Here is a 16,901-nt window from a genome sequence, read left to right on the forward strand (position 1 = left end):
GGCACTCCTTCCTCTCACAAACTATGCAAACTTTCCCAAATCTCTCCCTTTTGTTCAGTTCAGAACAGCAGCCTTCCTGAAGTGAAAGATTCAGGGGATACCCCGTTAGACAGTTTCTATCAAGAGTTTAATATTTTAATAATAAGGATTATAAAATAAACAGAATGGATCCTGAAACATTCCTCCTTTTTCACTCCTGAGCTGATATCAGAATCAGTTTAAGCTCATTAACCTAAAACTTGCAGTCAGTGTTTGCAGTCTTTTCACAGATAAGTGAAATTTCAAGACCTTATTTCAAGCTGTTAGAATTCATCTGTGGTAACCAGAAAAAGTGAAAATGCTTTACACCTGAGTTAATACACGCAGTCTGCAAATCAGAAAAATGAATCCGGTTACAACTAGAAAGAATCAGTAAATTTATTCTCCACTGGGTGAACTATAATGCAATCTAAGTTCTAGCTGAAAAGAAGTATGTGACAATACCTTTTTTTGTTTTGTTTTAAAAGCACACGTGGGCCAGATTCTTCCCTGCTGCAGCTCAGTTAGGTCAACATGACCATATGCTCTGATCCAGGAGATTAATTTACCTTTTAAGTGAGGTGGTGCATTTAAAAGTCGCAACAAGATGACTTTATTTTCCCTTATTACGAAGGAAACTTGAGACCTATCAGAAAAGGGAGACAAAATCCCTTTATTAAATGCTTATCTCAGTAATGAATAAGGCACAGAAGACTCACGTTAAATGAAGCATTAATAGTAAAGATGGATATGGGACACCAGACACATCCTGAGGGGAGCTGACCAGTTTCATCTCTGTAATAATCTGCACAAGAAGCTTAAGCAACTTAAGATAAAGGTTGCTTGAATGATTAAAATGATCTTTACACAGAGCAGATGGGTAGAGCATTAGGACTTACACAGCCTGAGCACTAAGCATAATGAAAATATCTAGGTGATTTACATAAATACACTTTCATCCAAACTTTGCCTTAATGGCGACAGTGACAAGGAAAATTTCTTATTATATACTTCCAAAAGGAAGATACCTGGGATACGTTCTTGGGAACTGTCTCAAAACCCACCTCAATCTGCCCCATCACTGCAGATCCGAGGTCCTGGACAGTCCTATCTGAGCTCAGCACTGAAGCTCACAGTTAATAGCAGTTCTAACTTAGCAAGCAGAGCTATGAGCTACTCCATGTGAGACTCTCACACTCACAACAGTAGCGTTTGTCAAAATATCCTGAGTCCTGCTATATCCAGGGGCCCCACCGTTTCCACTGTCATTACCAGAATTACAAACAGCCGTGAGAATTAGTTTGATGATGAACGAGCAACTTTCTTTTTCAAAAGAAGCTGTAAGAAATTATCCCTTCCTGATCCATTTCCTATACAAGTAACATGGGTCTGTCTGGTTGAGTCAAAGTGGGTGAGAGTGATAAATAGTTTCCCTCAGCAGCTTTTTCACGCAGCTGCACAAAAGGTGTTTGGCATTTACCAGCGCTGTTTAGAATTTGGCTGCTAGGGGACACACTCTGCAGAAAGATGCAAAAAAATCTTGTGCCAGGACAGGACCTGCCCTATCTCCCTGCTACTGGAGGCTCTGAACAGAGATTTCTTCTGTCCGTTGGCACTTTGGCAATTAGCACTGGTTTTTTTGGCATTTCCCTATCTGATGTGCTCAAAACAGGCCACGAAATGCATGCCTCATTCAGTAGCGCACTCCAATCGGCCCAGCCCCACTCCTTGTACGCACGGCTGGTCCATCTGCTGTGGACTAGTGATGAAATAGAACCCACATGCAAAAGTAGCACTCACCAGTGAAAACACAAGTCATTCTATTTTGCAATGGAAGTAGGGGGGAAAATGATCAGCGTTACCAATAATAGTGCAAGCAGAACGTGTTGACCAGAGCCAAACATCTCATGAAGGGCAGGAAAATATTTTCCTTAGAGAACAACATCTTTTGGCTAATTTTAACCAAGTAATAACCACCCAGAGATTACCCAGGCTACAACTGTATAATTCTGGCAAATGCCACAGGTCTTATGCTGACTGCAGAGTGAATTGTTGATGCTCAGCACCATTCATTTATTCCTAGGAAGACCTCAGGCAACTAAAGACACCACAGGCAACTAAAGACAAAGGGTCAGCCACTGCCTCCAGCAGCTCCAGGGCTACCCCAAATGTTGCTTTGGAGAGTGGGGTTTTGTCTCTGGGAAATACGGAAACGTATTTTGAGACAGGGAAATATCTCAAAATATATAAAACTTTTCCTTCAAAGGTTGTTGAACAAAGCACCCCAGCTTCTTGGCACACATGGAAATGTTTCATTTCTATATTTACCAGAAGGCCTAAAACACTTAACTCTGGCATTCCTCAGGGAAAGTATGAATCACCTTGCTTTAATATAAAATCAACTCCCAATTTCCTGGCTTCATGGAGGAAAAAAAATAATATTCGTGTTTCTCTTCAGCACACTGATAACATAAGCTATAAGGACTGGCATAAAGACTGCAATGAGGCAGAAAGGAGAAAAGCTTGGGAGCAATGGCCATTATCTCACAGATCCCTGAGCTGCTGCTAACATGAATCAGGCCACAGAGCACAGCCTCACAGCACTGCCAGCAGCCAGGCCCTGGCCAGGAGCAAACCAGCTCAGAGCACCTCCACTCCTCCCAGTGCTCATCTGTAATCAAACTGCTTCAAAATCAAGCAAAGCTGGTAAATTTGAAAATAACAAACAACTGAAAAGACAAATATTCTGTGATGCAGCCCTGACGTTTTCTGACCATATAAACTGCACAGTCACTTACCAGAGCACTCACTTTCTCTCCACTGCGATCCCAAATCGGAGATCCCTCTACCCCTTCCCCACAACCCCTCCTCAGCGACCAGCACAGGCAGGAGCAGCAGGCTCATTTCGTACTGACTTGCAGAAAAACGATTCTTACATTTCCTGCTACAAATAGAACTGCTGTTCACGACCCAAAGGCTTTCTTTAGGGATCATAAATAGAACAGTTCCTACTCCAATGGAACTAGAATTCCTAATGACATATTTTAGTCCGTGTCTTTGAATCTTATTTGAAAAGCAACAATATAGCCTTTATAACTGTGGAATATGTATTCTTCCTTTTAAAAGGAAAGCTGAATAGACAATGTTTTATTTCTAGCTTTTGTCACTGCTATTTCTTTGCAGTTTCAGGCTCACATCTCCATTGTAAGCTATACTGTCACAGACAACACTTGTGAAACATACTGTCTAGTATGGCCCGTGTCTAGTATATGTCTAGTATATATATATAGATAGATAGATAGATAAATAGATAGATATATCCTCAAGGTTCTTAACACAAACTAAATTTGCATGACGCTTTCTAAACTTAAAAAATTTAGACAATTGAGGAACTTCATGTACTTCTTCATGCTACAGAACCAGATAATGCTTACTAACTTTACCCTGCTAGCACCTTGTGCCTTGCAGACCACGTTACTGGACGAGCACAGATCAGCCGATGTCTTCCCTCGTCTTTTGCACCCTGCGAGCCTTGCGCACCCTTCTGAAGCCAGGCCTTCCTCTGCCAGCCTTCACACTGACTAATGTTTGTTGGCCCACATGCCTGGGATGCTGAGATAAATACTGTCTTGCAGCTGATCTTGGACATTTATCCCGAGGGACACTGAATCTCTCCTACTTTTTGTGGAGCTGTTTTGCTCAGCCTCCCTGGCTTGCTTTGAGACAATTCAGCAGTCATTACCGCTCCCACATTCCCTTTCAGGAATTCTCCTGGCATTTCAGCCACAGCCATTTCTCATAAAGCTGTTGGAAGCTTGAAGAGTTATGGGAACATATGGTTCACTTTCCCACTGTCCAGTATCTGCAGCACTTTCTGGAGCCCTAAGGCTCATTCTCGACAGTGGCACTAAGCACTCACAAACCTTGGGCTGCTACTCATCCTGATTGCAGCTTTGGGCATACCCAAAACAATTCAAAATGAGAAGTACAATTTTCTTGGATTACCATTGCATGATGCTCACCTGAAATATTCTTAGGTTGCTCATAGAAATTCATCTGTTCATACATAAAGATGATAAGAGATCACTCATCTATCTGAAGAAGTTTTAGAATAATCCACATTAAAGCTGATTTAAAGTTTTTTTTTCCCCAAGAGCTGTAAAATGGCAGAGACAACAGAGCTTCTCTGAAGTCTGTTATTCCTTACCTGTGCTCTTGGTTTTCGACAATACAATCACATGGAGGACATGCTAGACCAAAATGGGGCCAAACAAGAATAGTCACCAGGATGTAGAACACACAGGCTCTCCATCCATGTATTCCTATTTTCGAATACTCGCCAAGACAAGAGCATTTCCAGACCTGACTATAACTGCACTTCACTTGCAACCAAAGGCTGCAAGAAACTGATTCAGTCCTGATGTGCTCATCATAAACACATGTGAAGATTCCCTCAGCTGGCACTGACAGCGGTATGAGTTACAGCGCATGCTGATATAGAAATGTGGATGAGGATTTGCTGCTGCTGGACTTCGTGGTCGCACACCTACAAAACAAACGCCTCTATTGTAGAAAAGTTCTAGTTCCTATTGCTCAGTGTGCTGACAGACAGGAGAACAAGTGGGAACATTTTCCCAAAACAGGACATATATGTTCATTTACCCATCTGTTCCTCAGATCTTTATCACATAGCTCTTGGAATTCAGTAACCGGCAAGATAGGCTTGAGATATTTTTGGTTCATATTCATATGGGTAAATGTGTTATATTGCAATTTGGAGTTACACTGATCTCATTCAATATTCTCATCCAAAATCCATGAAAGTGCCTGAGAACCCAGTCTTTTATCTTCAAGGAGAACCACGCTGATGACATGGATATTCAATTTAAATACGATACAAACTGAACACATTCTTTTCCAAGATTACCCTGAAATCACACGAAGAGGAATCTTTTCACTTGTGAATATTTATGTTGGCAAAGCACCACCTTCCCTCCCTGCCCAACTCCATCTATTAAAACTGTGAAAAGAAACCAACTTCTCACAGAGAACAAACTGTAGCAGAAATCTGGCAGCATTTCCTCTACAGAAACACAGTGATTATGGTGCCTTTCGGCTTCATTACAGCTACCTGCATTCTTACTGCTGCTGGCAGATCCTAAGATTCCTTTTGATTGTACCGAATAACAAACCAGCCATGCACAGATATAGTAACCAGTCCCTCTCCTGATACATTTAGGTGTAAAGGTGTTTTGTCAAAGCCCTGAAATGAAATGCATTGAGCACCCAGCCAGCGTCACAGCAGCAAGGCTTACTAGAGAGGGTGGTACATAAAGAACAGATGTCTTTTGCTTGAGACCTGCTCTTATCCCCAAGATCAAGCACAACATTTTTAAAGTAAGCCCCATACCCTCTGTGCGTGTTTTGTGTTTATGTGACAGAGAAATAAGTTTGATAAAGCTTATTAAGCCAAATTCAGTGCTTAAACGTTATGCAAGCAGATCCCACTGAACAAAATGGGAGAGAAAACTGAGTTCCTGACAGGTCTGCAAACAAAACAATTCACCAAAAAGCCTGCCATGACTTAGAGTACATGTACGACACCAAGGCAGCTTACAGAGTCTCCACCCAGTTTCCCTCTGTCAAGGGTAGGCAGCAGCAAACAAGTCCCTGCTGCTATGCAGTCTGGAACATTGCAAGGCTGCTGCTCAGAGGTTTGACCAAGACAACGTGGACATTTCAAAGAGGAGATTCAGCTGGGAATTTAAAACCAAAAGCAAGGGGGAACAGATTAGGACATTCTAGGATTTAATGGGCAAAGTCATTCCCAGTTCCTGGAAACACATTCCTTCTCCTTCCAAAGTATACATTCCAGAGGATGAAAAAAAACAACCAAAACCACCCTTTGGCATTTTGCAAAATCTTGGTTACAACATACAGAAAGAACACCTCCACCCTATGGTGCTCAGCATTACGCTACACCTCAGCACTGTCAGAACGCATTCACTCCTGTCACTTCAGGGTGTGCTTGGAAGCAATTCAGTCACCAGACGTTTGTTTCAATGCAAAAACAACACAAAAAAGCATTTCTTCAAGGAGCAGCATGGCAAAGCGATACGCCCCCAGAGCACATTGCTTCATAAGCACTGCTCAGCCTCGCTGAGTGCCAGGGATGCAGTGTGTGAGTCCTGCAGTCAGACACGGCTTCTCATGACATCTTGTGGCAGCACGACATGCTGACCGCGCTCCGGCTGGTTCTCATCAACAGCCATGGAACATGCTGCAGAACAGTGGTACTTCAGAAAACCAAACACCCAACTGCCCACGAAAAGGCAATGATTTATAATTAAGGTAAACAGACAAGCGTTTAATTCAGAAAAATTAGCCATTCCTAAAACATAACAATACGAAGCACAGAGGAATAGGATCGTTATTTCAAACGAGTAGAAGGAAGTCAGAAAGCTGACACAAGTTCAGCTTGATGCAATTCAAACTACATGTGAGCTACAGATCTAAAGACTAGTACATTGTCTTTATGCTCTCATCTTCTGTGAGTACAAAAACTGCATCTCTTTTCAAATCATTGCCTTGCAGGGAAAGGTAGGTGCCGAAAGACGAAGTTTCATTATCCAGAAACTTAACTGCAAGCTGGCTACATTTGGCTAATTTATGCTGATGCTTATGTTACATGTAATTGGATAAATATAAAAATGGCAACTTTTATTTCCCATTTGTCCTCAAACTGCATTGAGAGAAAAACATCTTCTAATTATAGCTGAGGTAAATTGTGATCCAATACCACCCTTATAGAGAAATGCCCATTCCAGAGGAATCTGTAACAGCTCACTCTGATTAATGGGTCAGAGATAGCTCTAATGAAAATAACATTAAAAACAACACAAGCACTTGAGCTATGGCCTCATACCTGACAACACTCACCGTCAGGGCAGTGCAGAAAGGTGATGCTCCCAGCTGTACCCTGAGAAACACTTAACACACACTCTTTCCTCCCCAGCAGTATTTCAGTTTCTTACTACACATCCAGAACTAAGGTGGGTTTTGGCTTTCTCTGGATCATTTTTACAACACACAAAAAAGCAAAGCCATGAGCCTGAACCATGCATTGCATGCTGCTGCCATCGAGCTGCATCGAGCTGCTGCCAGCAGCTGGCTTTGCTAGTTCAGAAAGCAGACACACTGCTTTGCAGTCAGGAGAGGGAGCCAGCTGGCACTTCCCAGCTGCTCCTTGCGTCTGAAGCTCAAACGCCATGGCTTTGTGGAAGGTTTGCATCAGATCTAAATATGCCAGTCAGTGAGTGCTGCAAAGAAGGGTTTGGATACTCGTGTCTACTAGTTCTCCTCCTCCCTTGTAGATAATCGTAACAGATGCTCAACCTTTCATTAGAAGCTGAAATAAAACTGAAGAGTGATATCCCACTGAGGTAAAGCACATCTCTGTCTCTGGTAGCAGGCTGGGAAGCAGAGCGGGGCAGATCATCACCATAAAATACGGAACCAATACATAAGAACACATTTCTGCTTTCAGAAAGTGGCTTCTGAAGGAGGTCAAAAAACTCCCTTCCTTCTGTAACCACCTTCATCTGACCAGGACACAACAAAACCTTGCTCTCTTTGTGGCACAGGCATTGGGTTAAGTTATGTAGTATTACTACATAAATCTCATATTTTCACATATGCTCCTGTCCTAGTTCATTCACCCAGAAATTAGAGTGGAACACAGGAAATCTGCCCAACCCTTATCCCACAATTTACTGCTGTCTGGAATGTTAAGCAGGACTTGCTCAAGACTCTCCAGGCCAAGGTGAGAATAAATAATGTAGGCAGGTGATAAGGAAAAACTCCGTGTTCCTCTCAAATCATGTCTTGTAAACTGGACCATCGTGGCTTACCTTTGTAACGACACACCACATAGGAAACTTTGGTCCCTGAAGCACTCGGCCCCAACTTTATGCAGACATACACTCCTCATGCTGTAAGAGGCCACGGAATTGGCAGCTGCTTTGGTACAGCTCTTGCTTCAGCAGAGCCATGCCGGACTGCTATTAGAGAATGTTAAAATCAAACCAGGCTCAAGCAGTTTCCTCTACTAACTAAAAAGCTTCCTAACCTAACTAACCTAAAAGCTTCCCTTTTAAGAAGCTAAGACTTTACGTATGTCCATGTGCTTTTAAATCCCACTGAAAAATAGAGAACCTCACAGTAAAAAACCTTTCAGTTATTATTTTTTTCAAAGTTGTTGTTTCTGTGTTAAAAGAAATTGAAAGCTGGTCATCATCATACTAATAACTAAAAAAACAAAAAACAAACAAAAAAAAAACCAACCCCAAAAACATGAAATCATTTAACTCATTATAACTCCTCATCTCATTAGAAATGGGTCGTTAATAAAGCAAGTCACCTCCAACCAGACTGTTTCCCATTCAATGGCAAGAACAAGAGCGGATCAGGATCCTCTACTGAAGGCAAGCCCCAGCTTTTCTTGAAAGGGCAACGTGAAAAGTTCTACAACCTCTCCCTGTGCTCTTCAGTGCAGAGATGGGTGCACAGCACAGCTGGGTTACCCAGTTTGTTCAAAAAAATGAAAGCACTAAGAGTGCAGACCCTTTACACACGAACCACGGCTGGAACTGCACTATGATGCATTCAGTAAACCTTATACATGCACAGCATCTTTTCACTAGACAGCACCTAACTCCTAAAGAATATTGCCCTGATCTGAGCAGACCCATTGATCAAAACAACAACATGTCTTACAGTATCATGTGCACAGATGTTTTTCTGTAGTTACTAGTGGCTTCTCATTTTGAGGCTGTACAATTCGTGACATTATTGTTACAATATTAATAGATGTGAGTATTTTTAAGAGCCTTACCTCATATCTCTGTCACCATTTCAAATACTTACCATTAAACACAGCACCAAACAGAACCAGTCTTTGTCTGCTGATCTGCAGCCCTGGAAACGGCGCACCAGGCCGCAAGCACACACTGCTGCCTCATGTGCAGCTTTTAATCTACCAGGAGCCCGAAGACCTTCTCAGGGCTACCGAGTGTAGATAATCTCTATTTTTGTTTGTTTTTTAAACAGAATCAATGGGGAAAAAAAAATCGATTTAGTGTTGCAGCTTTATTTGAAAGTGACCTCAAGTTCTGATAGTACAGACTTTTGTACAAAATTGGCACTGCAAAAAATAAACTTAGAGGTTTCCTACAGCAGATTACATGCTGCAAGCTCATAATCAAATGATTTTTCTACACAGAAAAAGATAATCTGCTCAACGTCTTCTTTTCAGATCAGCATCAAGTGATCCTGAAAATCCAGCTGTACTCTATGTGCCAGGAAAAAAGAAAAACAAGAAAAAAAAATCAAAAGGCCCCCCTCAACCTCACTTAATGGGAAAGGCATCTTACTGCAGTTCTGTAGTTCCAATGTACAGTAACAGTTGTGACTAACTCTATATTAGAAACATGTCAAGATTTCCAATATTATCTGATATTCCATGAAAAAAGGTAAAGTTTTACGTACTAAAGATTTTAAAGACCTTTGGGAAGTCAAGGTATTTGGACAAGGCTTTATGAATTGCAGTTTCCAAAGAACTCAGAAGTCCATCCAAAAAGAAAAAAAAAATAATCCATCAGCCTTTAACAATTTCTTCCAAACCCAGTTCATTTCAGCAGTTCATTTCACTTTTTTTTTCCTTATGCAGTATTACAGTATCCCATCACATTAACTTGCAGTATTAATCACAGTATGATAGAATGGCTTGGGTTGGGAACTCAGTCTGGTCCCAACCCCTGCAGTAGCATGGTGGTCCCCAACCAATTCAGGCTGCCCAGGGCCCCACCCAGCCCAGCCTTGCTCACCTATAGGGAAGGGGCACCCACAGCTCTCTGGACAACTTGGGCCATTTCCTCATCACCTCTGAGTATGGAATTCTTGCCTAACATATTTATTCCCCCTTGTCCTAAGATCTAGAGGAAAAAAACAATACAAGAAGAGTCCCACAGTTCTTTCACCAGTCTTACCACGTACTCCACATAAAGTAAAGCTTCTCCAAAGCTAATTTTTTAACATTATTTTTAACTTTATTTGCCATCAGGTTTCTCAAACAGAAAATCTACTTTGAGAACAAGCTTTCTCACTATACAGATAATTCCTCATACTGACTGTGACTAGGGCAAGGAAGGAGTGGGGAAGGGATTAACTGCAAAGCTTGGCTCCGTGCTACCCTTGCAGACACAGGGCAGATACTGTTCCCCAAATATTAAGGCTATGGAGCGTTACCAGACTGGAGTAAAACAGTACTACTCCAACCACAAAAATAACTAGTACTGTAATTCCTGCACTTCATGCCTCACAAAGCAAGATGGTTCTGAACCATACAGTGCCATACAACAGCAGTATACACTGAAGAACACTGCAAGGTCTGACTTCTCCCATCTGCTAGGTTTGCTTCCCATTTTATGATTCCTGGGCTCAATCTGGCTTGCTTTATTGTGCCCTTCAAAGATGTGTGCTTACTCAGAAAGGAAAAGCTAATTCAGAAAGTGTAAAAGGCTGCTAATTCACCAAACTCAAAGTCTGCAACTTTAAGACTACTCTGGAAATTGGAATTTCATTCCTTTTTTTGGGCACTTTGACTTTTCCTTCAGTCTCTGAACCATACACAAACCTAGCTTTAAGACCTCCCTCTGCCTTGTGATACTAACACAAACAAAATCCAGTGACAGAATAATCAAGTTTTTGCCAGGGAAAAAAAGAAGCACCATTCTGTTAAACCTTTGATTCTTTCAGTAGATTTGCAGCAGCATTCTGAGACCAAAGTCTCATGCATACTATTGCTTAAAACCTTGCTCCCAGGTCCTGTATATTAGTGTACTTGGCAATGTTTTGCATCCTGGTATTAAAAGAGAAGAGAAATAGAATATACTATGTGATTACAGGAACACTGATACTAGCTCCTGTAAATTTCTATTTACATGAACTTGTGTGCAAAAGATCTACTCTGTGCCTCACGACATTTACAATTGGCATTTAGTTCTCCCCTGAGGCCGATGAGTCATTCACTATTCACTGGCATTGAACAGTTTTACCATAGCCACCTCTTCCAGCATCATAGTCTTGCCGATACTCATCTCTGACCTTACAAAGGAGAAAAAAACAAAAAACGAAAGTCTGGTAAATATATACAGAAAGGTATTTTAGCAAGAGCTTCTACACCATAAGATTATATGGTCAAACTGAGTCTGCACAAAAGTTGTCTGACAAAAGAGAAGGAAAAGTGCATCATGCACAAACCCGGAATGCCAGGTCAAATACCCTTCCTGTTAAATGGTTCCTTTGGGCACTATCAATCAAGACAGACTGGCCATCATCACTCTCATTTTTCAGCAGTAAAACTTCCTACTACCCGCCCAACTTTTGGTGAGCTGAATGTTCTCTTTTGTGTTTTTGTCAGCTTTACGTTTCCTGGGTTTATTTATATGAATTACCTCCCCAAACAATCATCAGGCTTCTGAAAATACTTTCAGTGAAATATACGAACAAAATAATTATCCTCAGCAGATAACACCACTGATAAAACACTTAGGGATTAACATATATTATGATCTTCAACATCTCTGAAGTTGCAGTTCCTTAAGTTGTTCTGGGTGCGTCCATTCAAAAAGCAATAAGCTGACAGTCACCAGCCCCTCAGAAAGCAGACAACCTACCTGGCCCCCTGACCTCCCCCGGCCATACTGCCGGCCCTCCTTAAATCCTGCATCCCAGTCCGTCCTTATGATCCTGTCGTCAAGCCTGGTCCCATTGATGTACCGCATTGCGTTCTCAGCATCTCCCCTTGCGTAATACCTCAGGAATTTGTTAAAGAAAACCGTGCACGGATCTGTCAGGCCTGAGAGCTCAGAGAGAACACAGAGCGATAGCAGGACAACGCCCGGACCCACAGAGGCCGTGCATCGCAGGGAAGCACGAGACCAACAAAAGCCCAAGAGAAATGTTTTACTGCCCAGGCCCAGCGCCAGAACGCGGCCGGCAGAAGGATACTCGACGAAGCAGAAGCCGCAGGCGGTTTTCTTCACCTTGTCCAGCCCCATGATGATCTTCTTGATGTCGCCGCTCTTGCCGAACAGCTCGTGGATCTGCTCCTCCGTGGTGTAGAACGAGAGGTTCCCCACGTACAGCGTGCAGCTCTTCCTCAGCAGCCTTTCCTGGTCGTACCGCGTGCCCTAAGCGCAACCACAGCGTTACCCGGCGGCACACGGACCGGGATCGAGACCGGCACCGGGACCCCCGCGGCTCTTACCCGGAAGTGCTGGTCGCGGTACTGGCTGAGGTCCACGTAGGAGTCGCTGCGCAGGATGCTCAGCGTGCCGCCCGAGCACATGCTGCCGGCCCGCACCGCAGCCGCGCAACACGGCGTCCCCGCTTCCGCCGCCAATGGCGGGACGCGACGCCGCTCTCGCGAGAGCCGGTCCCTCCCGCTCGGCGGCTCTCGCGAGAACGCTCGGGTCGCGCCGACTCTCGCGGGAGCGGCGCGCAGGATGGTGCTGCGGCGAGTGCTGCTGGCCCTGCTCAGCAACCCGCACCTCATCGAGAAGCTGTCCGAGTCGCGGCCCATCCGCGCCGCCGCCCGCCTCACCGCCAGCGCAATCAGCCGAGGGCAGCTGGGCGCCCGCCGGGCGGCGAGGGACCTGCAACCCGGCCTGACCCGCCTGCGGGACGCCTTCCTGGGGCGGCTGAAGGACGGCGGCCGGCCGCGGGGCTGGCCGGAATCCCCCGGGAGGGGATCGGGACCGGGACGGGGACCGGGACGGAGCGGCCGGCCCTGAGCGGCGGGAGGAGGCGGCCGTGCGGGGCGTGCGCGTGGCAGGGCCCATGGAGACGGTTCGGCGGTGACGGCCGGAGCGCGGCGACGGCACCGAAGGGAGCGGGGGGACCCGAGGAGCGGCACGAAGGGGGCCACGAAGCGCTGCGGTGGGGCCGGTCACCGTGTCTGTCACCGCGTCACCATCACTTCGTACTGTGCACGGCGCTCAGCTACAAGCAGCGGGCAGGCTTACATCGAGCGTCATCCAGAATACTGTGAAGATTGTCACTGCGTGATGTGAACCCTCAAATAAAGCCATTTCTCACCAGAGGTCCTGTAACGATTCCTATCCATGCAGCAGCGGTAGTCTACATAGTCTGTGCTTGTACGGCAGCTTGGAGACAAAGAGACAAAGCTCTAGTGATGATGGTGATGGGTAGAATGGAAGAAATGTATCCATTGTCCTGATAGGCTGGACTGCTTTGCTTTCAGTACTGTATGAACATCCACGAGACTTAAACAGCTTTGCCACATACCTCGGGGTGCAGCTGACTGCATGCTGAGGTAACCTGGGAGGAAGACTGCCATAGTTGGTATCACTGCACGTTAAAGGGGAGCCTCCCTATGAAATAGAATCCTACAATGGCATAGGTTGAAAAGGAGCACAATGATCATCTAGTTTCAAATCCCTGCTATGTGCAGGATCGCCAACCACCAGACCAGGCTGCTCAGAGCCACATCCAGCCTGGCCTTGCATCCAGGGATGGGGCGTCCACAATCTCCTCGGGCAAGATACATGGCTTCCAGTTCTGCTGGTAAAATTAAACTGAAAAACTGAATCTATGACATACTGAATAAAAGTCCATCTGATGAGACAGAAGCAGTGCATTTTCAATCTGAGTCAGTATTTGTAGTCTGGGGTCTCTGCCTGGCTCTGCTCCAGGTGACCTGTGAGTGGTACACATTTATGATTGTTGGTTGGTGCTTTGTCACAACCAGGAAGAGTTTCAAGATCTACCCCATTTGTGCAGGGATCATGAGTTCAACAGTTACCGTAAGTTCATAAGATCATAAGTTTCAAAATAGTTATGAAACTTTATAGCTGTTTAAGAATAGCTGAAAACAGTAAGCAGGACACGGAATACAAATTTTGGCACAATACTGTTGTCCCAACTTAAAAGAGCAAAAAAAGAAATAGAATATACATTTGTGATGCTTTTGTAATTCCTTCTGCTACTGGATGAGCCATTGGTACAGCTGCTCTGCTGCTACCCCACCAAAAAGCATGCACCCTCAGAATGCAGGTATTGGCAATGAGGGATGCAGGGGTTCAAGGTGAGCACACAGCGGAGACTTACCGTGCAAAATGCTTCTTGAGAAGGCAAAATTTTAGGATTTAGCATAAATGCCTGTGCTGAAGCATCTTCCGCGTTCTAAATCTGCTTCTGTTACATCAATGCTGGGGATTTTTCAGGGCAGAAATACCTCAAACAATATTTGTAACACTGGTGTCTATATTGTATATAGGGACAGAGAGGAGGGTCCGAAATGTCAAGAGCATGAAGGTAAAACCATATTGAATCAGATGAAGTCCTCCTAATCTAGTAAGCTCTCTCCAGCAGATGAGCTAAACGCCTCATTTCAGTAGCACAGCCCACAAACCTTCCATCTGAGATTATACAAACTTCTCATGTGTATCTCACACGAAAAGAACGAAGCTCAAATCTGTTTCTGTGGTCTCTGGGTTCATCTTCTCTCATCAGGAAAATGAGTCAAGCTTCTCAGGACCACCACAGGAACCGAATGATTCAAATCTTGGTAGAGGCAGCTGTGCTGAGCATGAAGAAAGGGGGAGAATTGAGCTCACAACAGCACTGCCTGTGCTGAGCACAGGATTTTGAAGAGGAAGGTCTGACAGCACATTTGGGCAGCGTCAAAGTGAAAACCTAAACATTCTGAGATCTAAAGTCTCTGCTGAGCTCTGCCTATCTGAAGGATGTATAGTCCTAACTGACTTCTCCAGTTTTCTCTGAATAGGAAGGATAGCTGTGGTGGATCTTCCATTGATAAGTGTGGAAATATCAAAGTCTCATTCTTGAGCGAGACCCCACATTTGGCAATTGTGGCTCTGACTGTGCCGGGGATTATAACCAAAAAGTGACAGTCACTGCAGGTACAATTGTTTGCGTGCTGTCCTACCATTTGGCAGAGGGTTTCCTCTTCAGACCCAGCCATATCAATCACTTCTACGTGTGTGTCTTTCTTCTTGATATTTAGCAGAGACCTAGGAGGCATGTAGGTGTGAGCAAAGAGCAGAGTATAGTGTCTTGGATGGTTTGAGGAGTCTGAAGAATGCAAGATGTGCTCCAAGTGAAAAAAGCATGGTATCAGTCCCCCCTGGTGCAGGCATCCAAACAGGAAAGCCCCGAGAACATTAAAAATGATAATGATGGGTTTCCACTTCACAGCTCTATTCTGTGATGCGCTGAACAGGACTAATGGCAAGATGAGAGGGATGAGAAATCGAGGCTCTTGGTGGCTGAAGAGGGAGAGAAGTGCCAAAGGAACAAAATAAAACAGCAGCAGTGTTGGCTGGCCCTCGGAATGCACCGATAACCTGGGTGGCCCACGGTAATACAATCCGACCCGCATTAACTGCTGGATGTATTTCTTTAGCATTTTAAACCCAGCATCGATGGCCAGAAGGTGTAAGATCCCAAAGAGCATGACTCCATTAACTATAAAATGTGTAACTCGTGGGTGACTTCCATGCTGTGCAAGGTTACGAGAATCAAGATTATAGCAGAGGAAGTTGAAAGGGGTCACCACCACTCTGTGATTTAACAGAGCTATGACATCGAACAGGCTGCTGTTTGTAAAGCTGAAAAGGCTGTCCAAGCCCACTGAGGTAAAATACATGGTGTCAGCTGCTATGAAGACAACGGCAGTAAAACATGCACAGGTGGTAAGTTTTAAAAAGGGGTTTATGAGAGTTTTAATGCTCTTTTGAGAGTCAGCATTTAAACCTGCCCAGTAGAGCAGGGGCATTAGTGCAAATGCCGGAAAAGTCGGCCTGTTGAAAAACCCTGCAGCTATTACAGCACCTATCAGAGGGCTGCATGCAGGTTTTGTGATGCGGCTGTCAGATTTTTTGGACGAAACCAATACCAGCAGAAGTGCAAAGAGAAATCCTTCAAGTGTGTTGGTGAACGTTCTGGTGTAAAACACCAAAGTGACATACGATCCTGCAAGGAGGAGCAGTGCTTCCCACGGATCCGCTCCCCAGGCAGGAGCCAATCGGTGCACACTGTAGTCAAGTACAAAAGAAAAGACCGTAAGGAGAAGGCGAGGAGACACGAGAAGGGTATAGCTGCTGACACAACGCGAGCACACATCCAGCTGCTGCAACGCCTTCAGCACCCAGTAGGCAACTCCAGAGGTCAGTAATGGGAAAACAGCTGTTCTGCAGGGAGAGCTGGAAAGGAATTCCCAGGGATAATGGACCCGCAGGTTTAAAACGTCTCCTACGAAGAAAAAAAAAAAAGAAAGAAAAAGCAGACATATCTATTTTAGTCAGTACTTCAGCGTCGGGGTACAACTCGGTGCCAAGAGGCATTGCGCTACACGGCCGCCCCCAGAGCACCGAGCCCGCCGGCAGCCTTCAGCTCGCCCTCCGTTCTCACCCTCTCCCGGCGCCGCCACTCGGGCAGCGCTGCCGCGGGGACGGGACGCGGCCAGGAGCCGCCTGCGGGCGGAGCCGCGCTGAGGACACGAGCTCTGCCGGCGGCGGCTCTCGGGGAGCAGCGCGCCTCGGCCCCTCCCGCCCTCCCGCCGCGTTACCTGCCATGACCTCGGGCGACTGGAAGAACTCGTCGGGATGCAGGTAGCCGGCCTGCGGCAGCAGGCACCACCCCGCCCGCAGCGCAGCCAGAAGCGCCCACAGCCGCCGCGCCGCCATGTCGGCCCCGCACCGCCGGCCGCGAGGGGGCGCACGACGCCGGCCGGAGCGCCGCAGAGCGCGCCCAGTGCGCAGGCGCGGAATGCCTGGAGT

At 45.4% G+C, this 16,901-nt stretch overlaps 2 protein-coding genes across 2 annotated transcripts; both read right to left on the reverse strand.

Annotated features, from left to right (window-relative positions):
- Positions 1-9,146: 9,146 nt before the first annotated feature.
- On the reverse strand, positions 9,147-13,115 carry LOC128082043 (uncharacterized). The gene is made up of 5 exons (XM_052685867.1): positions 13,104-13,115; positions 12,347-13,012; positions 12,088-12,269; positions 11,754-11,892; positions 9,147-11,181 (listed from the first exon to the last, which is right to left on the reverse strand). Exons 1-5 carry the CDS (start codon positions 13,113-13,115, stop codon positions 11,110-11,112), a joined length of 1,071 nt encoding a protein of 356 aa, XP_052541827.1. The 3' UTR covers positions 9,147-11,109.
- Positions 13,116-13,170: 55 nt separating this feature from the next.
- On the reverse strand, positions 13,171-16,810 carry PIGZ (phosphatidylinositol glycan anchor biosynthesis class Z). The gene is made up of 2 exons (XM_052686813.1): positions 16,691-16,810; positions 13,171-16,374 (listed from the first exon to the last, which is right to left on the reverse strand). The coding sequence occupies exons 1-2, from the start codon at positions 16,806-16,808 to the stop codon at positions 14,813-14,815; spliced, it is 1,680 nt and encodes a 559-aa protein (XP_052542773.1). The 5' UTR covers positions 16,809-16,810; the 3' UTR covers positions 13,171-14,812.
- Between the last annotated feature and the right edge of the window lie 91 nt (positions 16,811-16,901).

This window comes from Tympanuchus pallidicinctus, unplaced genomic scaffold (genome assembly GCF_026119805.1).
Source record: "Tympanuchus pallidicinctus isolate F22 unplaced genomic scaffold, pur_lepc_1.0 scaffold22, whole genome shotgun sequence".
NCBI lineage: Eukaryota > Metazoa > Chordata > Aves > Galliformes > Phasianidae > Tympanuchus > Tympanuchus pallidicinctus.

Excerpts from the sequence above, each read along its gene's own strand:
- LOC128082043 (XM_052685867.1), bottom strand. Across the intron at positions 12,270-12,346 it reads ACCGCGACCAGCACTTCCGG|GGCACGCGGTACGACCAGGA; the intron begins GTAAGAGCCGCG and ends GGTTGCGCTTAG. Across the intron at positions 11,893-12,087 it reads TGCGGCTTCTGCTTCGTCGA|GTATTACGCAAGGGGAGATG; the intron begins GTATCCTTCTGC and ends CAAATTCCTGAG.
- PIGZ (XM_052686813.1), bottom strand. The coding sequence starts at position 16,808 with ATGGCGGCGCGGCGGCTGTGGGCGCTTCTGGCTGCGCTGCGGGCGGGG. Across the intron at positions 16,375-16,690 it reads GTCGCCCGAGGTCATGGCAG|GAGACGTTTTAAACCTGCGG; the intron begins GTAACGCGGCGG and ends TTTTCTTCGTAG.